The 25,569-nt window shown below is 44.7% G+C and overlaps 1 protein-coding gene across 1 annotated transcript; it reads left to right on the plus strand.

Annotated features, from left to right (window-relative positions):
• The first annotated feature begins 387 nt into the window (after positions 1 to 387).
• On the plus strand, positions 388 to 25,569 carry LOC127923910 (uromodulin-like). Its single transcript, XM_052508119.1, has 8 exons — positions 388 to 531; positions 819 to 1,006; positions 1,723 to 1,928; positions 10,854 to 11,005; positions 23,854 to 24,095; positions 24,293 to 24,313; positions 24,373 to 24,443; positions 25,492 to 25,569. The coding sequence occupies exons 1-8, from the start codon at positions 464 to 466 to the stop codon at positions 25,567 to 25,569; spliced, it is 1,026 nt and encodes a 341-aa protein (XP_052364079.1). The 5' UTR covers positions 388 to 463.

Below are 25,569 nucleotides of genomic sequence, written 5' to 3' on the forward strand. Positions count from 1 at the left end.
ACCTGGCCACACCGCCACCGCCGACCACCACCACGCCCCTCGCCGTGTCCGCCGCTCCTACCCCACCTCCAACACCAACCTTGCCCATGTCCGGTTCAGCTGCGGCTTCAACGAGTGCGCCGACGGGGAGGACTGCATCACGGTCGCCGGCATCCAGCAGTGCTCCAACCCCTGTAAGATCTACACGGTCCTGAACGACGCCTGGCGTTCCACCAACAACCACGGGGCAACAGGCACTGCGACCGCAACGTCCGCTGGGACGGCTATTACCGCATGTTCATCGGCACCAGAGCGTGTCCATGCCGGACAAGTGCGTGGATTCCTTCCAGTGCGGCACCCAGGCTCCCTTGTGGCTGGCGTTTCCTCCCCCCCAGCAGGTGGATGAAATTGTCCAGAGTGCAGTCTGCGCCAGCTTCAATGGGGACTGCTGCTGGGTGCAGTCTCAGCCCATCCACGTCAAGGCATGCCCTGGGAACTACTTTGTGTACAAGTTCGTCATGCCTCCCGGGTGCTACTTCGCCTATTGTGCATGTAAGGTTTCGCCTGCTGCTTTGCCAAGTTCTGAGTGGGGCTTGTTGATGTTGTTCTGCCTTTTGAATTGAAGTTATTGTATTTTTAAACTGTTTACTACTTAGTCATTCATCAGCTGGTTATATACACCTTGATGTTTTTCTTATGGCCCTGGATATTAACAGTACTCAGCATATTCATCCATTCATTCATATTGATTCTGGTAATACCAGCATACTAGTTCTTTCAAAACATGAGCGATGAATGTTCCCTCATAACTGTGTCTCCTGTTTAACTCCTTGTTCCAGATGTGTCAGCTCCCACCACAACACCAAAACCAGTCACATCTACAGAAATGCCAGTAGAGAACAATCGCACCACAACAACAACACAGTCACAGGTTGCCACGACTACGCCAAAAGCAATGTGTGGTACCTGCAGAGCGGGGAGACCTGCGTGAGCACCGATGGGGTCACTTGGCGGTGTGAGAGGCCAGGTGAGTTCTCAGAAAACACCTGTTTGAGGACCTATGTACTGTACTCTCTTAGAAAAACAGGTGCTATCTAGAACCTAAAATGGTTCTTCGGCTGTCCCCATAAGAGAACCCTGTCAAGAACCCTTTTTTGGTGCCAGCTATAACCATTTTGGTTCCAGGTAGAACCCTATTGGGTTCCAAGTAGAACCCCTGCCTGGAACCAAAAAGGGTTCTACCTGGAACCAAAAGGGTTCTTCACAGGGTTCTCTTATGGGGACAGCCGAAGAACCCTTTTGGAACCCTTTTTTCGAAGAGTTTATATGATCATTTGTAATTCCTTCTTTTCATTTTGGGTTCTTGAATAACTTATTTTCTGTTGTCTTTATTTTCTCATCCCTCTGTCTCTCTCTTCCTCTCTTCCAGATCAGCCTGTTTCTCATCCCTTTGTCTCTCTCTTCCTCTCTTACAGATCAGCCTGTTTCTCATCCCTCTGTCTCTCTCTTCCTCTCTTATAGATCAGCCTGTTTCTCATCCCTCTGTCTCTCTCTTCCTCTCTTCCAGATCAGCCTGTTTCTCATCCCTCTGTCTCTCTCTTCCTCTCTTACAGATCAGCCTGTTTCTCATCCCTCTCTCCCTCTCTTACAGATCAGCCCGTTTCTCATCCCTCTGTCTCTCTCTCTTCATCTCTTACAGATCAGCCTGTTTCTCATCCCTCTGTCTCTCTTCCTCTCTTACAGATCAGCCTGTTTTGCTGCACCCAGAGGTAGTATGTGGGCGGAGCCTGGTACAGGTGGGTCTCAACAGGACTAACCTGGAGGCCGCTGGTCTGGACGCCACCACCGCTAACCTGGCCGACCCCCGGTGTAACGCTCACGAAGAGCGTGGCGGCATGGTATGGTACCAGGTGGAGCGCAAGGAGGGCGCCTGCGGAAACACTCTGGTGGTGAGAACAGACCCCGACCCTCACCAAAACTATCAAAAGAGAGCACTTGCTGTTAGACATAACCCTGGATACCAGTCTCTTTAGCTAATATTCCACTCATTGCCAATCCTTGTCATTGCCAAAGACACAGGCCTTCAATTATGAACAGTCCATTTATTGCATGTTTATCACCAGCCAATGTGACCAGTCACACCAGAGAAGCTCTCGCCCTTCAAACTTCCCCACCAGTTCATTGTGAGCGCTGGAGCCTGAAGCCTATTTTATGTCCAGTAAGAGGAAGGTACTTTTCCCCTCTAATATATATATACATACATATTTATTTATTGCTAAAAGTAGGTGACAGACCTACTGTAGTTTGCTACTTCTGGGACATGATTGGGCTAAAAGTAGGTGCCAGAACTACTGTAGTTTGCTACTTCTGGGACATGATTGGGCTAAATGTAGGTGACAGAACTACTGTAGTTTGCTACTTCTGGGACATGATTGGGCTAAAAGTAGGTGCCAGAACTACTGTAGTTTGCTACTTCTGGGACATGATTGGGCTAAAAGTAGGTGACAGAACTACTGTAGTTGGCTACTTCTGGGACATGATTGGGCTAAAAGTAGGTGACAGAACTACTGTAGTTGGCTACTTCTGGGACATGATTGGGCTAAAAGTAGGTGACAGAACTACTGTAGTTGGCTACTTCTGGGACATGCTTGGGCTAAAAGTAGGTGACAGAACTACTGTAGTTGGCTACTTGTGGGACATGCTTGGGCTAAAAATAGGTGACAGAACTACTGTAGGTGGCTACTTCTGGGACATGATTGGGCTAAAAGTAGGTGACAGAACTACTGTAGTTGGCTACTTCTGGGACATGATTGGGCTAAAAGTAGGTGACAGAACTACTGTAGTTTGCTACTTCTGGGACATGATTGGGCTAAAAGTAGGTGACAGAACTACTGTAGGTGGCTACTTCTGGGACATGCTTGGGCTAAAAGTAGGTGACAGAACTACTGTATGTGGCTACTTCTGGGACATGATTGGGCTACTGGTTGAGAGGAATACAGGGAGGTTGGAAGAGAGAGAGGCCAGCGGAGATGCATGAATTGCGTAAGAATGAAACAGTGAAAACAGACGGTTTATTTTTATGTTACATTTTAACACGGAAGACATATTGAGGTCTAGGTCTCTTTTTTCAAATGCTGTGTAACACAACATAAATATACATACATATACACAACCGTTCAAAAGTTTGGGAAAGAAAGAAATTCATTAAAATAACATCAAATTGATCAGAAATACAGTGTAGACATTGTTAATGTTGTAAATGACTGTTGTAGCTGGAAACGGCTGATTTTGAATGGAATATCTACAGAGGAGGTACAGAGACCCATTACTTCTGGGACATGATTATCAGCAACCATCACTCCTGTGTTCCAATGGCATGTTGTGTTAGCTAATCCAAGTTTATCATTTTAAATGGCTAATTGATCATTAGAAATTATGTTAGCACAGCTGAAAACTGTTGTTCTGATTTAAAGAAGAAATACAACTGGCCTTCTTTAGACTTGTTGAGTATCTGGAGCATCAGCATTTGTGGGTTCGATTACAGGCTCAAAATGGCCAGAAACAAATAACTTTCTTCTGAATTTCATCAGTCTTTTCCTGTTCTGAGAAATGAAGGCTATTCCTTGGGAAATTTGCCAAGAAACTGAAGATCTCGTACAACGCTGTGTACTAGTCCCTTCACAGGACAGTGCAAACTGGCGCTAACCAGAATAGAGAGAGGATTTGTGGGGAGGCCCCGGTGCACAACTGAGCAAGAAGACAAGTACATTAGAGTGTCTAGTTTGAGAAACAGTCGTGAGAAACTGGCAGTTTCATTAAATAGTACCGGCAAAACACCAGTCTCAACGTCAACAGTGAAGAGGCGACTCCGTGATGCTGGCCTTCTAGGCAGAGTTGCAAAGAAAAAGCCACAACTCAGACTGGCCAATTAAAAATAAAAGATTAAAGATGGACAAATAATGATTGGCAAATAATATAATAAATAATTAGAAACATATACACAAATAAACATTATTTCAGCATTATGCTATATTGAAGCCAAGATACGTTTTTAGGAAAGGAGAAATTTCATTTGAGGGTGTCTGAGGTGCGGTGGTGGATTTGATTGATGTTTCCTTATAGGATGCACAGAGCCTTCAGAAAGTATTCATACCCCTTGACATATTCCACATGTTGTTGTGTTACAGCCTGAATTCAACAGATTACTTTTTTTTTTTTTTTTTTTAAAATTCGCACACATCTACACACAATACTCCACGATGACAAAGTGAAAACATGTGTTTAGAAAGTTTTGCAAATGTATTGAAAATGAAATACAGAAAAATCTAATTTACATAAGTATTTACACCGCTGAGCCAATACTTTGTAGAAGCACCTTTGGTAGCAATTACAGCTGTAAGTCCACGTTGGTCTAGTAACCGAAAGGTTTCTGGATCGAATCACAGAGCTGACAAGGTAAAAATCTGTCATTCTGCCCCGAACAAGGCAGTTAACCCAATGTTCCCCGGTAGGCCGTCTTTGTAAATAAGAATTTGTTCTTAAACTGACTTCCTAGTTAAATAAAGGTCAAATAAAATAAAATAAATATCCTAGAGCTTTCCACACCTGGATTGTGCAGGAATACCACTGCCCTACAGTACAACCAGGAATACCACTTCCCTACAGTACAACCAGGAATACCACTTCCCTACAGTACGACCAGGAATACCACTTCCCTACAGTAAGACCAGGAATACCACTTCCCTACAGTACGACCAGGAATACCACTTCCCTACAGTAAGACCACTTCCTACAGTACGACCAGGAATACCACTTCCCTACAGTACGACCAGGAATACCACTTCCCTACAGTAAGACCAGGAATACCACTTCCCTACAGTACGACCAGGAATACCACTTCCCTACAGTACAACCAGGAATACCACTTCCCTACAGTACGACCAGGAATACCACTTCCCTACAGTACGACCAGGAATACCACTTCCCTACAGTACGACCAGGAATACCACTTCCCTACAGTACGACCAGGAATACCACTTCCCTACAGTAAGACCACTTCCCTACAGTAGACCAGGAATACCACTTCCTACAGTACGACCAGGAATACCACTTCCCTACAGTAAGACCAGGAATACCACTTCCCTACAGTACGACCAGGAATACCACTTCCCTACAGTACAACCAGGAATACCACTTCCTACAGTACGATCCAGGAATACCACTTCCCTACAGTACGACCAGGAATACCACTTCCTACAGTACGACCAGGAATACCACTTCCCTACAGTACGACCAGGAATACCACTTCCCTACAGTACGACCAGGAATACCACTTCCCTACAGTACGACCAGGAATACCACTTCCCTACAGTACGACCAGGAATACCACTTCCCTACAGTAAGACCAGGAATACCACTTCCCTACAGTAAGACCAGGAATACCACTTCCCTACAGTACGACCAGGAATACCACTTCCCTACAGTACAACCAGGAATACCACTTCCCTACAGTACGACCAGGAATACCACTTCCCTACAGTACGACCAGGAATACCACTTCCCTACAGTACGACCAGGAATACCACTTCCTGCAGTACGACCAGGAATACCACTTCCCTACAGTACGACCAGGAATACCACTTCCCTGCAGTACACCAGGAATACCACTTCCTACAGTACGACCAGGAATACCACTTCCCTACAGTACGACCAGGAATACCACTTCCCTACAGTACGACCAGGAATACCACTTCCCTGCAGTACGACCAGGAACACCACTTCCCTACAGTACGACCAGGAATACCACTTTCCCGAAGCGGACCTCCACCCTGGACATGGGATCTTACCCCAGAGGCCGACCCAAAACAATTTGCTTACCGCCATCACACTGCACACTGCCCTATCCTATCTGGACAAGAGGAATACCTATGTAAGAATGTAAGAATGTAAGAATGTAAGAATGCTGTTCATTGACTACAGCTCAGCATTTAACTCCACCCTGTGCAACTGGGTCCTGGATTTTCTGACGGGCCGCCTCCAGGTGGTGAGGGTAGGAAACAACACCTCCACTTCACTGATTCTCAACACTGGGGCCCCACAAGGGTGCGTGCTCAGCCCTCTCCTGTACTCCCTGTTCACCCATGACTGCATGGCCATGCACGCCTCCAACTCAATCATCAAGTTTACAGACGACACTACAGTGGTAGGCTTGATTACCTACAACGACGAGACAGTCTACAGGGAGGAGGTGAGGGCCCTCGGAGTGTGGTGTCAGGAAAATAACCTCTCACTCAACGTCAACAAAACAAAGGAGATGATGGTACACTTCAGGAAACAGCAGAGGGAGCATCCACATCAATGGGACAGTATTGGAGAAGGTGGAATGTTTTATGTTCCTTGGCGAACACATCACAGACAAACTGAAATGGTCCACCCACACAGACAGCATGGTGAAGAAGGCACAACAGTGCCTCTTCAACCTCAGAAGTCTGAAGAAACACTCACATACTTTTACAGATGCACATTCGAGAGCATCCTGTCGCACTGTATCACAAAAGACCTGCCTTCCAGAACACCTACAGCACCCGATGTCACAGGAAGGCCAAAAGATCATCAAGGACAACAACCACCCGAGCAACTGCCTGTTCACCCCGTTATCATAGACACTGCCTGTTCACCCCGTTATCATAGACACTGCCTTCTCACCCCGTTATCATAGACACTGCCTTCTAACCCCGTTATCATAGACACTGCCTGTTCACCCCGTTATCATAGACACTGCCTGTTCACCCCGTTATCATAGACACTGCCTGTTCACCCCGTTATCATAGACACTGCCTTCTCACCCCGTTATCATAGACACTGCCTGTTCACCCCGTTATCATAGACACTGCCTGTTCACCCCGTTATCATAGACACTGCCTGTTCACCCCGTTATCATAGACACTGCCTGTTCACCCCATTATCATAGACACTGCCTTCTCACCCTGTTATCATAGACACTGCCTGTTCACCCCGTTATCATAGACACTGCCTGTTCACCCCATTATCATAGACACTGCCTTCTCACCCCGTTATCATAGACACTGCCTTCTAACCCCGTTATCATAGACACTGCCTGTTCACCCCGTTATCATAGACACTGCCTGTTCACCCCGTTATCATAGACACTGCCTTCTCACCCCGTTATCATAGACACTGCCTGTTCACCCTGTTATCATAGACACTGCCTGTTCACCCCCATTATCATAGACACTGCCTGTTCACCCGTTATCATAGACACTGCCTGTTCACCCCGTTATCATAGACACTGCCTGTTCACCCTGTATCATAGACACTGCCTGTTCACCCTGTTATCATAGACACTGCCTGTTCACCCCGTTATCATAGACACTGCCTGTTCACCCCGTTATCATAGACACTGCCTGTTCACCCCGTTATCATAGACACTGCCTGTTCACCCCGTTATCATAGACACTGCCTTCTCACCCCGTTATCATAGACACTGCCTGTTCACCCCGTTATCATAGACACTGCCTGTTCACCCTGTTATCATAGACACTGCCTGTTCACCCCGTTATCATAGACACTGCCTGTTCACCCCGTTATCATAGACACTGCCTGTTCACCCCGTTATCATAGACACTGCCTGTTCACCCTGTTATCATAGACACTGCCTTCTTATCATAGACACTGCCTGTTCACCCCGTTATCATAGACACTGCCTGTTCACCCCGTTATCATAGACACTGCCTGTTCACCCCGTTATCATAGACACTGCCTGTTCAGTTATCATAGACACTGCCTGTTCACCCCGTTATCATAGACACTGCCTGTTCACCCCATTATCATAGACACTGCCTGTTCACCCCGTTATCATAGACACTGCCTGTTCACCCCGCTATCATAGACACTGCCTGTTCACCCCGTTATCATAGACACTGCCTGTTCACCCTGCTATCATAGACACTGCCTGTTCACCCCGTTATCATAGACACTGCCTGTTCACCCCGTTATCATAGACACTGCCTGTTCACCCGTTATCATAGACACTGCCTGTTCACCCCGTTATCATAGACACTGCCTGTTCACCCCGTTATCATAGACACTGCCTGTTCACCCCGTTATCATAGACACTGCCTGTTCACCCCGTTATCATAGACACTGCCTGTTCACCCCGTTATCATAGACACTGCCTTCTCACCCCGTTATCATAGACACTGCCTGTTCACCCGTTATCATAGACACTGCCTGTTCACCCCGTTATCATAGACACTGCCTGTTCACCCGTTATCATAGACACTGCCTGTTCACCCTGTTATCATAGACACTGCCTGTTCACCCTGCTATCATAGACACTGCCTGTTCACCCCGTTATCATAGACACTGCCTGTTCACCCCGTTATCATAGACACTGCCTGTTCACCCTGCTATCATAGACACTGCCTGTTCACCCGTTATCATAGACACTGCCTTCTCACCCCGTTATCATAGACACTGCCTGTTCACCCCTGTTATCATAGACACTGCCTGTTCACCCCGTTATCATAGACACTGCCTGTTCACCCCGTTATCATAGACACTGCCTGTTCACCCCGTTATCATAGACACTGCCTGTTCACCCCGTTATCATAGACACTGCCTGTTCACCCCGTTATCATAGACACTGCCTGTTCACCCCGTTATCATAGACACTGCCTGTTCACCCCGTTATCATAGACACTGCCTGTTCACCCTGCTATCATAGACACTGCCTGTTCACCCTGTTATCATAGACACTGCCTGTTCACCCCGTTATCATAGACACTGCCTGTTCACCCCGTTATCATAGACACTGCCTTCTCACCCGTTATCATAGACACTGCCTGTTCACCCCGTTATCATAGACACTGCCTGTTCACCCCGTTATCATAGACACTGCCTGTTCACCCCGTTATCATAGACACTGCCTGTTCACCCCATTATCATAGACACTGCCTGTTCACCCCGTTATCATAGACACTGCCTGTTCACCCCGTTATCATAGACACTGCCTGTTCACCCCGTTATCATAGACACTGCCTGTTCACCCCGTTATCATAGACACTGCCTGTTCACCCCGTTATCATAGACACTGCCTGTTCACCCCGTTATCATAGACACTGCCTGTTCACCCCTGTTATCATAGACACTGCCTGTTCACCCCGTTATCATAGACACTGCCTGTTCACCCCGTTATCATAGACACTGCCTGTTCACCCCGTTATCATAGACACTGCCTGTTCACCCCGTTATCATAGACACTGCCTGTTCACCCCGTTATCATAGACACTGCCTGTTCACCCCGTTATCATAGACACTGCCTGTTCACCCCATTATCATAGACACTGCCTTCTCACCCCGTTATCATAGACACTGCCTGTTCACCCGTTATCATAGACACTGCCTGTTCACCCCGTTATCATAGACACTGCCTGTTCACCCCGTTATCATAGACACTGCCTGTTCACCCCGTTATCATAGACACTGCCTGTTCACCCCGTTATCATAGACACTGCCTGTTCACCCCGTTATCATAGACACTGCCTGTTCACCCCGTTATCATAGACACTGCCTGTTCACCCCGTTATCATAGACACTGCCTGTTCACCCCGTTATCATAGACACTGCCTTCTCACCCCGTTATCATAGACACTGCCTGTTCACCCCGTTATCATAGACACTGCCTGTTCACCCCGTTATCATAGACACTGCCTGTTCACCCCGTTATCATAGACACTGCCTGTTCACCCCGTTATCATAGACACTGCCTGTTCACCCGTTATCATAGACACTGCCTGTTCACCCCGTTATCATAGACACTGCCTGTTCACCCCATTATCATAGACACTGCCTTCTAACCCCGTTATCATAGACACTGCCTGTTCACCCCGTTATCATAGACACTGCCTTCTCACCCCGTTATCATAGACACTGCCTTCTAACCCCGTTATCATAGACACTGCCTGTTCACCCCGTTATCATAGACACTGCCTTCTCACCCCGTTATCATAGACACTGCCTTCTAACCCCGTTATCATAGACACTGCCTGTTCACCCGTTATCATAGACACTGCCTGTTCACCCCGTTATCATAGACACTGCCTGTTCACCCCGTTATCATAGACACTGCCTGTTCACCCTGTTATCATAGACACTGCCTGTTCACAAGGTAATTGCAGCAGCAGGTCGTAACGGCTGTTTGTTGTTGCTCATAAGATTCTTATTCTATATTGTGCCAGATTTGCGCTCACCTCATGTTCCGTAACGTTGTCATGGAAAATATCAATGTTTTTTCCAACTACCAATCAGCAACTGCGCCGTAAATACGACAGGACACTGAGCATCGAGATAGCCGAAAGCCAAGTCTCTTTGGCAATGACAAGGAGTGGCAACAAATGGAATTTGAGATAAAGAGACGGGACTCGGGCTAGAGAGACATGTTGCCATCAACAGAACATGATGAACTGATGAACTGAAGTACAACCACCACAACAACAACAACCACGACAACACAAACCCCTGTAAAGGTCACGAAGACAACAAATGCACCTGTAAAAGACACCACAACAACACAAACACCTGTTAAGATCACCATGACAACACAAACACCTGTTAAGATCACCACAACAACACAAACACCTGTTAAGATCACCATGACAACACAAACACCTGTTAAGATCACCACAACAACACAAACACCTGTTAAGATCACCATGACAACACAAACACCTGTTGCCATCAACAGAAAATGATGAACTGATGAACTGAAATAGTCCAAGAGTGATATTATTGTGAGAACTGGTGAGAGGTCCTCTCCTGGCTTCTAATCTTCTTCCCTTTTCCCCTTTCACCAGACAAACGGAACGGACGCCATCTTTTCCAACAGTTTATTCATCTACCACGTCCCCGACGTGTCCTTCAGCCGACCCGTGAGCGTGCCTTTCTCCTGTGCCTACCCTCTGGAATCAGAGACCAGCCTGGATGTGGCCATCAAACCCTACCTGTCGTAAGTGGAGACGTGACGTTACAGTAAACACTGTAAAACATGGACAATGTAACACAACAGGGGCGCAACTTTGACCAGTTTTATCATTGGAATGTGATACAATACGAGGCAGCGGTGTACTTTAGGACCATGCGGACGCCTCCGAGTGGTTGGGTAGGCTGGGTATCCGACTCGATTTAAAAACAATAATAACTATGCCCCCCCAACTTCTAAAAACAAAGTTGCACCCCTGTAACGCAATGCAGGCTAACACATGTCAAGCTGTCAGTATTCTGTTAATACAGGCTAACACATGTCAAGCTGTCAGTATTCTGTATAATGCAGGCTAACACATGTCAAGCTGTCAGTATTCTGTACAATGCAGGCTAACACATGTCAAGCTGTCAGTATTCTGTTAATGCAGGCTAACACATGTCAAGCTGTCAGTATTCTGTACAATGCAGGCTAACACATGTCAAGCTGTCAGTATTCTGTATAATGCAGGCTAACACATGTCAAGCTGTCAGTATTCTGTACAATGCAGGCTAACACATGTCAAGCTGTCAGTATTCTGTACAATGCAGGCTAACACATGTCAAGCTGTCAGTATTCTGTACAATGCAGGCTAACACATGTCAAGCTGTCAGTATTCTGTACAATGCAGGCTAACACATGTCAAGCTGTCAGTATTCTGTACATTGCAGGCTAACACATGTCAAGCTGTCAGTATTCTGTACATTGCAGGCTAACACATGTCAAGCTGTCAGTATTCTGTACAATGCAGGCTAACACATGTCAAGCTGTCAGTATTCTGTACATTGCAGGCTAACACATGTCAAGCTGTCAGTATTCTGTACAATGCAGGCTAACACATGTCAAGCTGTCAGTATTCTGTTAATGCAGGCTAACACATGTCAAGCTGTCAGTATTCTGTTAATGCAGGCTAACACATGTCAAGCTGTCAGTATTCTGTACAATGCAGGCTAACACATGTCAAGCTGTCAGTATTCTGTTAATGCAGGCTAACACATGTCAAGCTGTCAGTATTCTGTACAATGCAGGCTAACACATGTCAAGCTGTCAGTATTCTGTTAATGCAGGCTAACACATGTCAAGCTGTCAGTATTCTGTACAATGCAGGCTAACACATGTCAAGCTGTCAGTATTCTGTTAATGCAGGCTAACACATGTCAAGCTGTCAGTATTCTGTTAATGCAGGCTACATGTCAAGCTGTCAGTATTCTGTTAATGCAGGCTAACACATGTCAAGCTGTCAGTATTCTGTACAATGCAGGCTAACACATGTCAAGCTGTCAGTATTCTGTTAATGCAGGCTAACACATGTCAAGCTGTCAGTATTCTGTACAATGCAGGCTAACACATGTCAAGCTGTCAGTATTCTGTTAATGCAGGCTAACACATGTCAAGCTGTCAGTATTCTGTTAATGCAGGCTAACACATGTCAAGCTGTCAGTATTCTGTTAATGCAGGCTAACACATGTCAAGCTGTCAGTATTCTGTACAATGCAGGCTAACACATGTCAAGCTGTCAGTATTCTGTTAATGCAGGCTAACACATGTCAAGCTGTCAGTATTCTGTACAATGCAGGCTAACACATGTCAAGCTGTCAGTATTCTGTACAATGCAGGCTAACACATGTCAAGCTGTCAGTATTCTGTACAATGCAGGCTAACACATGTCAAGCTGTCAGTATTCTGTTAATGCAGGCTAACACATGTCAAGCTGTCAGTATTCTGTTAATGCAGGCTAACACATGTCAAGCTGTCAGTATTCTGTACAATGCAGGCTAACACATGTCAAGCTGTCAGTATTCTGTTAATGCAGGCTAACACATGTCAAGCTGTCAGTATTCTGTATAATGCAGGCTAACACATGTCAAGCTGTCAGTATTCTGTTAATGCAGGCTAACACATGTCAAGCTGTCAGTATTCTGTACATTGCAGGCTAACACATGTCAAGCTGTCAGTATCCTGTTAATGCAGGCTAACACATGTCAAGCTGTCAGTATCCTGTTAATGCAGGCTAACACATGTCAAGCTGTCAGTATTCTGTTAATGCAGGCTAACACATGTCAAGCTGTCAGTATTCTGTACAATGCAGGCTAACACATGTCAAGCTGTCAGTATTCTGTTAATGCAGGCTAACACATGTCAAGCTGTCAGTATTCTGTACAATGCAGGCTAACACATGTCAAGCTGTCAGTATTCTGTTAATGCAGGCTAACACATGTCAAGCTGTCAGTATTCTGTATAATGCAGGCTAACACATGTCAAGCTGTCAGTATTCTGTTAATGCAGGCTAACACATGTCAAGCTGTCAGTATTCTGTTAATGCAGGCTAACACATGTCAAGCTGTCAGTATTCTGTTAATGCAGGCTAACACATGTCAAGCTGTCAGTATTCTGTTAATGCAGGCTAACACATGTCAAGCTGTCAGTATTCTGTTAATGCAGGCTAACACATGTCAAGCTGTCAGTATTCTGTACAATGCAGGCTAACACATGTCAAGCTGTCAGTATTCTGTACAATGCAGGCTAACACATGTCAAGCTGTCAGTATTCTGTACAATGCAGGCTAACACATGTCAAGCTGTCAGTATTCTGTTAATGCAGGCTAACACATGTCAAGCTGTCAGTATTCTGTTAATGCAGGCTAACACATGTCAAGCTGTCAGTATTCTGTACAATGCAGGCTAACACATGTCAAGCTGTCAGTATTCTGTTAATGCAGGCTAACACATGTCAAGCTGTCAGTATTCTGTTAATGCGTAGACAGTTTATCCTCTAAACCTGTGGTTCTTGATGATCCTTTAGATGACTAGTTAAGAGTTTATCACATCCTCTGTTGTCACACCCTGACCATAGAGAGCCCTCTAGGTTCTCTATGGTGTAATAGGCCAGGCGTGACTAGGGGGTTTCTAGGTATTATATTTCTATGTTTGTGTGTATGGTTCCCAATTGAGGCAGCTGATAATCGTTACCTCTAATTGGGGATCGTACTTAGTGTGTCCTTTTCCCACCTGTGATGTGGGATATGGTTGTGTATGAGTGCCTCTGTGCGCTACATAGTTCATGGTCATCATCATCTCGTTGTTGTTTTGGAAGTTTCACTATCGGTATAATGTGGAACTCTACTCACGCTGCGCCCTGGTCCAATTATTCATACAACGGTCGTGACAGAATATCCCTCCTAGTCAGTACCAAGCAGCGTGCCCAGGAGGTGAAGGAGAGCTGGTTATAGGAAGAGATATAGGTGGATGCGAGACGACGTCAGAGGAGGAAAGTGACGACGTCAGGGTCCGCGGCCTCAAACAGCTCAAGGGCAACCCCATTTTTTTTTGGAGGTGGGGCACAAGGGGCGGTCGGCCGAGGAGAGAGACAGAGACCATCTGGGAGTCGATGGAGCAGTTTAAGGGATATCGGAGAGAGATGTTGGCTAGGAGTATGCTGCAGCACAGGCGTTTTGAGGAGCGTGTCATCAGTCTCGTACAACCTGTGCCGGCTCCATGCACCTGGCCTCCAGTGCGCCTTCCCAGCCTGGTACGTCCTGTGCCGGCTCCCCGCACTCGTCCACCAGTGTGTGTACAGTCCGGGGTCTACAGCCCGGAACCTCCAGCGGCGGTCCACGGCCCGGGCTTCCTGCGACGGTCCACGGCCCGGGGCTTCCTGCGACGGTCCACGGCCCGGGGCTTCCTGCGATGGTCCACGGCCCGGGCTTCCTGCGACGGTCCACGGCCCGGGGCTTCCTGCGACGGTCCACGGCCCGGGCTTCTGCGATGGTGCCATGGCCGGAGCCTTCTACTGCGCCGATGCCCAGTCCGGGCACAGCGTTCAGCCCCGCTCCATGTCTGGATCCGCGGTCTGAGCTACGCCCCGCACCGGGAGGCGCCACCGATGCTAGTTGCCCACCCTAACCCTCCCCATCTAGTTTCAGGTTTTGCGGTCAGAGTCCACACCTTTGGGGTACTGTCACACACCTGACCATAGAGAGCCCTCAGGGTTCTCTGTGGTGTAATAGGTCAGGTTGCGACTAGGGGATTTCTAGGTATTATATTTCTATGTTGGTGTGTGTATGGTTCCCAGTTGGAGGCAGCTGATCATCTTTACCTCTAATTGGGGATCATACTTAGTGTGTCCTTTTTCCCACCTGCGATGTGGGATATGGTTTTGTAGAGTGCCTCTGTGCGCTAGCATATTACACATCATTATATCTTTGTTGTTTTGGAAGTTTCACTATCGTTAAAATGTGGAACTCTACTCACGCTGCACCTTGGTCCAATTATTCATACGATGGTCGTGACATCTGTCCACTCACTCATCACAGTACTGGTTGTTCTGGTTGTTCCTCCAAGATATGTAGCTGAAGCTGGCTGTGTAATAGAGCTAAAACTATACTGATGGGCTCTGACTCCTAAACTTGAAATATTGAATACTATGGTCAGGTTTCTACACCAGATGTTAATGGTTATCTGAAGGAGGAATGTTTGTGGTGGAGGCAGTTAAGCTTGGAATGTTTTGAGTAAAGGAGAGGCAATCACATGGTTGCAGGAACTGATAAGGATGGAGAGATGTGGGTTAGTGAGGAATGGAGGTCAGGTCACATTGGGAGAAGGAACAGTTTATTGCCTGCATCACTTAACTTCCTGCCCAGCATTAAACATGTAATGTTTAGAGGGAAGGAGGATGCTCCATCCACATTGGGGTTATATATATATATATATACTACCACTGGTGGAAACATGTAATGTTTAGAGGGAAGGAGGATGCTCCATCCACATTGGGGTCTATATATATATATATACTACCACTGGTGGAAACATGTCATATTTAGTGGGAAGGAGGATGCTCCATCCACATTGGGGTCTATATATATATATACTACCACTGGTGGAAACATGTCATGTTTAGAGGGAAGGAGGATGCTCCATCCACATTGGGGTCTATATATATATATATACTACCACTGGTAGAAACATGTCATGTTTAGAGGAAGGAGGATGCTCCATCCACATTGGGGTTTATATATATATATATACTACCACTGGTGGAAACATGTCATGTTTAGAGGGAAGGAGGATGCTCCATCCACATTGGGGTCTATATATATATATATACTACCACTGGTAGAAACATGTCATGTTTAGAGGGAAGGAGGATGCTCCATCCACATTGGGGTCTATATATATACATATACTACCACTAGTGGAAACATGTCATGTTTAGGGGGAAGGAGGATGCTCCATCCACATTGGGGTCTATATATATACATATACTACCACTAGTGGAAACATGTCATGTTTAGGGGAAGGAGGATGCTCCATCCACATTGGGGTCTATATATATATATATATACTACCACTAGTGGAAACATGTCATGTTTAGAGGGAAGGAGGATGCTCCATCCACATTGGGGTCTATATATATATATATACTACCACTGGTGGAAACATGTCATGTTTAGAAGGAAGGAGGATGCTCCATCCACATTGGGGTCTATATATATATATATATATACTACCACTGGTGGAAACATGTCATGTTTAGAGGGAAGGAGGATGCTCCACCCACATTGGGGTTTATATATATATATATACTACCACTGGTGGAAACATGTCATGTTTAGAGGGAAGGAGGATGCTCCATCCACATTGGGGTCTATATATATATATATATACTACCACTGGTGGAAACATGTAATGTTTAGAGGGAAGGAGGATGCTCCACCCACATTGGGGTCTATATATATATATACTACCACTGGTGGAAACATGTCATGTTTAGAGGGAAGGAGAATGCTCCATCCACATTGGGGTCTATATATATATATATATATATATATATATATATATACTACCACTGGTAGAAACATGTCATGTTTAGAGGGAAGGAGGATGCTCCACCCACATTGGGGTTTTATATATATATATATATATATATATATATATACTACCACTGGTGGAAACATGTCATGTTTAGAGGGAAGGAGGATGCTCCATCCACATTGGGGTCTATATATATATATATATACTACCACTGGTGGAAACATGTCATGTTTAGAGGGAAGGAGGATGCTCCATCCACATTGGGGTCTATATATATATATATATATACTACCACTGGTAGAAACATGTCATGTTTAGAGGGAAGGAGGATGCTCCATCCACATTGGGGTCTATATATATATATATACTACCACTGGTGGAAACATGTCATGTTTAGAGGGAAGGAGGATGCTCCATCCACATTGGGGTCTATATATATATATATATATATACTACCACTGGTGGAAACATGTCATGTTTAGAGGGAAGGAGGATGCTCCATCCACATTGGGGTCTATATATATATATATACTACCACTGGTAGAAACATGTCATGTTTAGAGGGAAGGAGGATGCTCCATCCACATTGGGGTCTATATATATATATATACTACCACTGGTGGAAACATGTCATGTTTAGAGGGAAGGAGGATGCTCCATCCACATTGGGGTCTATATATATATATATATATATATATATACTACCACTGGTAGAAACATGTCATGTTTAGAGGGAAGGAGGATGCTCCATCCACATTGGGGTCTATATATATATATATACTACCACTGGTGGAAACATGTCATGTTTAGAGGGAAGGAGGATGCTCCATCCACATTGGGGTCTATATATATATATACTACCACTGGTGGAAACATGTCATGTTTAGAGGGAAGGAGGATGCTCCATCCACATTGGGGTATATATATATATATATATATATATACTACCACTGGTAGAAACATGTCAGGTTTAGAGGGAAGGAGGATGCTCCATCCACATTGGGGTCTATATATATATATACTACCACTGGTGGAAACATGTCATGTTTAGAGGGAAGGAGGATGCTCCATCCACATTGGGGTCTATATATATATATATACTACCACTAGTGGAAACATGTCATGTTTAGGGGGAAGGAGGATGCTCCATCCACATTGGGGTCTATATATATATATATACTAACACTGGTGGAAACATGTCATGTTTAGAGGGAAGGAGGATGCTCCATCCACATTGGGGTCTATATATATATATATATATATATACTACCACTGGTGGAAACATGTCATGTTTAGAGGGAAGGAGGATGCTCCATCCACATTGGGGTCTATATATATACATATACTACCACTAGTGGAAACATGTCATGTTTAGGGGGAAGGAGGATGCTCCATCCACATTGGGGTCTATATATATACATATACTACCACTAGTGGAAACATGTCATGTTTAGGGGAAGGAGGATGCTCCATCCACATTGGGGTCTATATATATATATATATACTACCACTAGTGGAAACATGTCATGTTTAGAGGGAAGGAGGATGCTCCATCCACATTGGGGTCTATATATATATATATATACTACCACTGGTGGAAACATGTCATGTTTAGAGGGAAGGAGGATGCTCCATCCACATTGGGGTCTATATATATATATATATATATATACTACCACTGGTGGAAACATGTCATGTTTAGAGGGAAGGAGGATGCTCCATCCACATTGGGGTTTATATATATATATATATACTACCACTGGTGGAAACATGTCATGTTTAGAGGGAAGGAGGATGCTCCATCCACATTGGGGTCTATATATATATATACTACCACTGGTGGAAACATGTCATGTTTAGAGGGAAGGAGGATGCTCCACCCACATTGGGGTTTATATATATATATATATACTACCACTGGTGGAAACATGTCATGTTTAGAGGGAAGGAGGATGCTCCATCCACATTGGGGTCTATATATATATATATATACTACCACTGGTGGAAACATGTCATGTTTAGAGGGAAGGAGGATGCTCCATCCACATTGGGGTCTATATATATATATACTACCACTGGTGGAAACATGTCATGTTTAGAGGGAAGGAGGATGCTCCATCCACATTGGGGTCTATATATATATATACTACCACTGGTGGAAACATGTCATGTTTAGAGGGAAGGAGGATGCTCCACCCACATTGGGGTTTATATATATATATATATACTACCACTGGTGGAAACATGTCATGTTTAGAGGGTAGGAGGATGCTCCATCCACATTGGGGTCTATATATATATATATATACTACCACTGGTGGAAACATGTCATGTTTAGAGGGAAGGAGGATGCTCCATCCACATTGGGGTCTATATATATATATATATACTACCACTGGTGGAAACATGTCATGTTTAGAGGGAAGGAGGATGCTCCATCCACATTGGGGTCTATATATATATATATATACTACCACTGGTGGAAACATGTCATGTTTAGAGGGAAGGAGGATGCTCCATCCACATTGGGGTCTATATATATATATATATATACTACCACTGGTGGAAACATGTCATGTTTAGAGGGAAGGAGGATGCTCCATCCACATTGGGGTTTATATATATATATATATACTACCACTGGTGGAAACATGTCATGTTTAGAGGGAAGGAGGATGCTCCATCCACATTGGGGTCTATATATATATATATACTACCACTGGTGGAAACATGTCATGTTTAGAGGGAAGGAGGATGCTCCACCCACATTGGGGTTATATATATATATATATACTACCACTGGTGGAAACATGTCATGTTTAGAGGGAAGGAGGATGCTCCATCCACATTGGGGTCTATATATATATATACTACCACTGGTGGAAACATGTCATGTTTAGAGGGAAGGAGGATGCTCCATCCACATTGGGGTTTATATATATATATATATACTACCACTGGTGGAAACATGTCATGTTTAGAGGGAAGGAGGATGCTCCATCCACATTGGGGTCTATATATATATATATATACTACCACTGGTGGAAACATGTCATGTTTAGAGGGGAAGGAGGATGCTCCACCCACATTGGGGTCTATATATATATATATATACTACCACTGGTGGAAACATGTCATGTTTAGAGGGAAGGAGGATGCTCCATCCACATTGGGGTCTATATATATATATATATACTACCACTAGTGGAAACATGTCATGTTTAGAGGGAAGGAGGATGCTCCATCCACATTGGGGTCTATATATATATATACTACCACTGGTGGAAACATGTCATGTTTAGAGGAAGGAGGATGCTCCACCCACATTGGGGTCTATATATATATATATATACTACCACTGGTGGAAACATGTCATGTTTAGAGGGAAGGAGGATGCTCCATCCACATTGGGGTCTATATATATATATATATACTACCACTGGTAGAAACATGTCATGTTTAGAGGGAAGGAGGATGCTCCATCCACATTGGGGTCTATATATATATATACTACCACTGGTAGAAACATGTCATGTTTAGAGGGAAGGAGGATGCTCCATCCACATTGGGGTCTATATATATATATATATACTACCACTGGTGGAAACATGTCATGTTTAGAGGGAAGGAGGATGCTCCATCCACATTGGGGTTTATATATATATATATATACTACCACTGGTAGAAACATGTCATGTTTAGAGGGGAAGGAGGGATGCTCCATCCACATTGGGGTCTATATATATATATATATATACTACCACTGGTAGAAACATGTCATGTTAGAGGGAAGGAGGATGCTCCATCCACATTGGGGTCTATATATATATATAAATACTACCACTGGTAGAAACATGTCATGTATAGAGGGAAGGAGGATGCTCCATCCACATTGGGGTCTATATATATATATATACTACCACTGGTGGAAACATGTCATGTTTAGAGGGAAGGAGGATGCTCCATCCACATTGGGGTCTATATATATATATATATACTACCACTATGGAAACATGTCATGTTTAGAGGGAAGGAGGATGCTCCATCCACATTGGGGTCTATATATATATATACTACCACTGGTAGAAACATGTCATGTTTAGAGGGAAGGAGGATGCTCCATCCACATTGGGGTCTATATATATATATATACTACCACTGGTAGAAACATGTCATGTTTAGAGGGAAGGAGGATGCTCCATCCACATTGGGGTCTATATATATATATATACTACCACTGGTAGAAACATGTCATGTATAGAGGGAAGGAGGATGCTCCATCCACATTGGGGTCTATATATATATATATACTACCACTGGTGGAAACATGTCATGTTTAGAGGGAAGGAGGATGCTCCATCCACATTGGGGTCTATATATATATATATTACCACTGGTAGAAACATGTCATGTATAGAGGGAAGGAGGATGCTCCATCCACATTGGGGTCTATATATATATATATACTACCACTGGTGGAAACATGTCATGTTTAGAGGGAAGGAGGATGCTCCATCCACATTGGGGTCTATATATATATATATATACTACCACTGGTAGAAACATGTCATGTATAGAGGGAAGGAGGATGCTCCATCCACATTGGGGTCTATATATATATATATATACTACCACTGGTGGAAACATGTCATGTTTAGAGGGAAGGAGGATGCTCCATCCACATTGGGGTTTTATATATATATATATATATACTACCACTGGTGGAAACATGTCATGTTTAGAGGGAAGGAGGATGCTCCATCCACATTGGGGTCTATATATATATATATACTACCACTGGTGGAAACATGTCATGTTTAGAGGGAAGGAGGATGTTCCATCCACATTGGGGTCTATATATATATATATATATATATATATATATATATACTACCACTGGTGGAAACATGTCATGTTTAGAGGGAAGGAGGATGCTCCATCCACATTGGGGTCTATATATATATATATATATACTACCACTGGTAGAAACATGTCATGTTTAGAGGGAAGGAGGATGCTCCATCCACATTGGGGTCTATATATATATATATACTACCACTGGTGGAAACATGTCATGTTTAGAGGGAAGGAGGATGCTCCATCCACATTGGGGTTTATATATATATATATATACTACCACTGGTGGAAACATGTCATGTTTAGAGGAAGGAGGATGCTCCATCCACATTGGGGTCTATATATATATATATATACTACCACTGGTGGAAACATGTCATGTTTAGAGGGAAGGAGGATGCTCCACCCACATTGGGGTCTATATATATATATATATACTACCACTGGTAGAAACATGTCATGTTTAGAGGGAAGGAGGATGTTCCATCCACATTGGGGTCTATATATATATATATATATACTACCACTGGTAGAAACATGTCATGTTTAGAGGGAAGGAGGATGTTCCATCCACATTGGGGTCTATATATATATACTACCACTGGTAGAAACATGTCATGTTTAGAGGGAAGGAGGATGCTCCATCCACATTGGGGTCTATATATATATATATACTACCACTGGTGGAAACATGTCATGTTTAGAGGGAAGGAGGATGCTCCATCCACATTGGGGTCTATATATATATATATACTACCACTGGTAGAAACATGTCATGTTTAGAGGGAAGGAGATGTTCCATCCACATTGGGGTCTATATATATATATATATACTACCACTGGTAGAAACATGTCATGTTTAGAGGGGGAAGGAGGATGTTCCATCCACATTGGGGTCTATATATATATATACTACCACTGGTAGAAACATGTCATGTTTAGAGGGAAGGAGGATGCTCCATCCACATTGGGGTTTATATATATATATATATTCTACCACTGGTGGAAACATGTCATGTTTAGAGGGAAGGAGGATGCTCCATCCACATTGGGGTCTATATATATATATATATATACTACCACTGGTAGAAACATGTCATGTTTAGAGGGAAGGAGGATGTTCCATCCACATTGGGGTCTATATATATATATACTACCACTGGTAGAAACATGTCATGTTTAGAGGGAAGGAGGATGCTCCATCCACATTGGGGTCTATATATATATATATACTACCACTGGTGGAAACATGTCATGTTTAGAGGAAGGAGGATGTTCCATCCACATTGGGGTCTATATATATATATATACTACCACTGGTGGAAACATGTCATGTTTAGAGGGAAGGAGGATGCTCCATCCCATTAGTCTATATATATATATACTACCACTGGTAGAAACATGTCATGTTTAGAGGGAAGGAGGATGTTCCATCCACATTGGGGTCTATATATATATATACTACCACTGGTGGAAACATGTCATGTTTAGAGGAAGGAGGATGTTCCATCCCACATTGGGGTCTATATATATATATATATATCTACCACTGGTAGAAACATGTCATGTTTAGAGGGAAGGAGGATGTTCCATCCACATTGGGGTTTATATATATATATATATACTACCACTGGTAGAAACATGTCATGTTTAGAGGGAAGGAGGATGTTCCATCCACATTGGGGTCTATATATATATATACTACCACTGGTAGAAACATGTCATGTTTAGAGGGAAGGAGGATGCTCCATCCACATTGGGGTCTATATATATATATATACTACCACTGGTGGAAACATGTCATGTTTAGAGGAAGGAGGATGCTCCATCCACATTGGGGTCTATATATATATATATACTACCACTGGTGGAAACATGTAATGTTTAGAGGGAAGGAGGATGCTCCATCCACATTGGGGTCTATATATATATATATACTACCACTGGTGGAAACATGTCATGTTTAGAGGGAAGGAGGATGCTCCATCCACATTGGGGTCTATATATATATATATTCTACCACTGGTGGAAACATGTTGTTGTCTTATGCTGTTGTATGACCCAGTGGGTGAATAAACTTGGTTTCAGCTTTACTAAACGTTCGTGAGTTTTCTACTCTGTTTATTTGGAATCTAACAAAACCAAATCTCCTATTGGCCCATTTGACAGGCTGAAGGGTTCCAGAGTCGGTAAGGGCTCCAGAGTGGGCTCCAACATGACTCTGTACCACAGCGACAACTTCACAAAGGCTTACCCAGCGGGCGGAGTCACCTTGCCGGTGGGTTCCGTGCTGCATGTGGGCGTGTCCGTAGAGGAGTCCGAGACGGAGCGTTCGTGCTCTGCTCTGAGGACTGCTATGCCACGCAGTCCCCCGACCCTAAAGACACATGATACTACATCATTCAGAACAAGTATGTGCAGGTGTCTTGGTTTATAGTCAAGGAACATATGGAGGAGGTTTTCCCAGACACAGATTAAGTCTGGTCCTGACTAACACTTTACGGAGTTTCTCCATATGCTTTTTACTCCAGGATCAGGCTTATTCTGTGTCTGGGAACCGAACCCTAATGTTTGTGTATTTTTGTTGCGTTATCTCCCTGTTTCCTAGATGTCCGACTGAAACCGTCAGGTGAGGGTGGAGGAGAGTGGCCCTCTCAGGGCTTTCCTGCTCTGCTGTTCCTGTACCAGGGGACTACCGGGATGTCTTCCCCGACTGCAGACTGAGCCTGTGTGACCAGAGGAGCTCCTCCTGCACTCCAGTGAGTCCTGCATCTTTCCCTCTGACTCATGCTGTTCTGGTCTCACCAGTCTGTGGTCTCTCTCTCTTTCTCTCTGTCTGTGGTCTCTCTCTGGTCTCACTCAGTCTGTGGTCTCTCTGGTCTCACCAGTCTGTGGTCTCTCTGTCACTCTCAGTCTGTGGTCTCTCCTGGTCTCACTCAGTCTGTGGTCTCTCTCTGGTCTCACTCAGTCTGTGGTCTCTCTGGTCTCACTCAGTCTGTGGTCTCTCTCTGGTCTCACTCAGTCTGTGGTCTCTCTCTGGTCTCACTCAGTCTGTGGTCTCTCTCTGGTCTCACTCAGTTTGTGTGTGGTGGTGAGTCTCTCTGGTCTCCCTGTCTCAGTGTCTGGTCTCTCTGACTCCTTCCCGTCTCTCTGTCTCAGTATCTGGTCTCTCTGACTCCATCTCGTCTCTCTGTCTCAGTGTCTGGTCTCTCTGACTCCATCTCGTCTCTCTGTCTCAGTATCTGGTCTCTCTGACTCCTTCTCGTCTCTCTGTCTCAGTGTCTGGTCTCTCTGACTCCTTCCCGTTTCTCTGTCTCGGTGTCTGGTCTCTCTGACTCCTTCTCGTCTCTCTGTCTCAGTGTCTGGTCTCTCTGACTCCTTCCCGTCTCTCTGTCTCAGTGTCTGGTCTCTCTGAGTCTGTGGTCTCTCTCTGGTCTCACTCAGTCTGTGGTCTCTCTCTGGTCTCACTCAGTCTGTGGTCTCTCTCTGGTCTCACTCAGTTTGTGTGTGGTGGTTTCTGAGTCTCTCTGGTCTCCTGTCTCAGTGTCTGGTCTCTCTGACCTTCCCGTCTCTGTCTCAGTATCTGGTCTCTCTGACTCCATCTCGTCTCTGTCTCAGTGTCTGGTCTCTGACTCCATCTCGTCTCTCTGTCTCAGTGTCTGGTCTCTCTGACTCCATCTCGTCTCTGTCTCAGTATCTGGTCTCTCTGACTCCTTCTCGTCTCTGTCTCAGTGTCTGGTCTCTGACTCCATCTCGTCTCTGTCTCAGTGTCTGGTCCCTCTGACTCTTCCTCGTCTCTCTCCTCAGATGTGCACCAAAAGGAAATACCGCTCTGTCACCCCTCTGTCCCCTCGAACCCGTCACCATCGGACCAATCACCTGTGA

This window comes from Oncorhynchus keta, unplaced genomic scaffold (genome assembly GCF_023373465.1).
Source record: "Oncorhynchus keta strain PuntledgeMale-10-30-2019 unplaced genomic scaffold, Oket_V2 Un_contig_3344_pilon_pilon, whole genome shotgun sequence".
Classification (NCBI taxonomy): Eukaryota; Metazoa; Chordata; class Actinopteri; order Salmoniformes; family Salmonidae; genus Oncorhynchus; species Oncorhynchus keta.

Excerpts from the sequence above, each read along its gene's own strand:
- LOC127923910 (XM_052508119.1), top strand. The coding sequence starts at position 464 with ATGCCCTGGGAACTACTTTGTGTACAAGTTCGTCATGCCTCCCGGGTG. Across the intron at positions 1,007-1,722 it reads TTGGCGGTGTGAGAGGCCAG|ATCAGCCTGTTTTGCTGCAC; the intron begins GTGAGTTCTCAG and ends CCTCTCTTACAG. Across the intron at positions 24,096-24,292 it reads TACTACATCATTCAGAACAA|ATGTCCGACTGAAACCGTCA; the intron begins GTATGTGCAGGT and ends CCTGTTTCCTAG.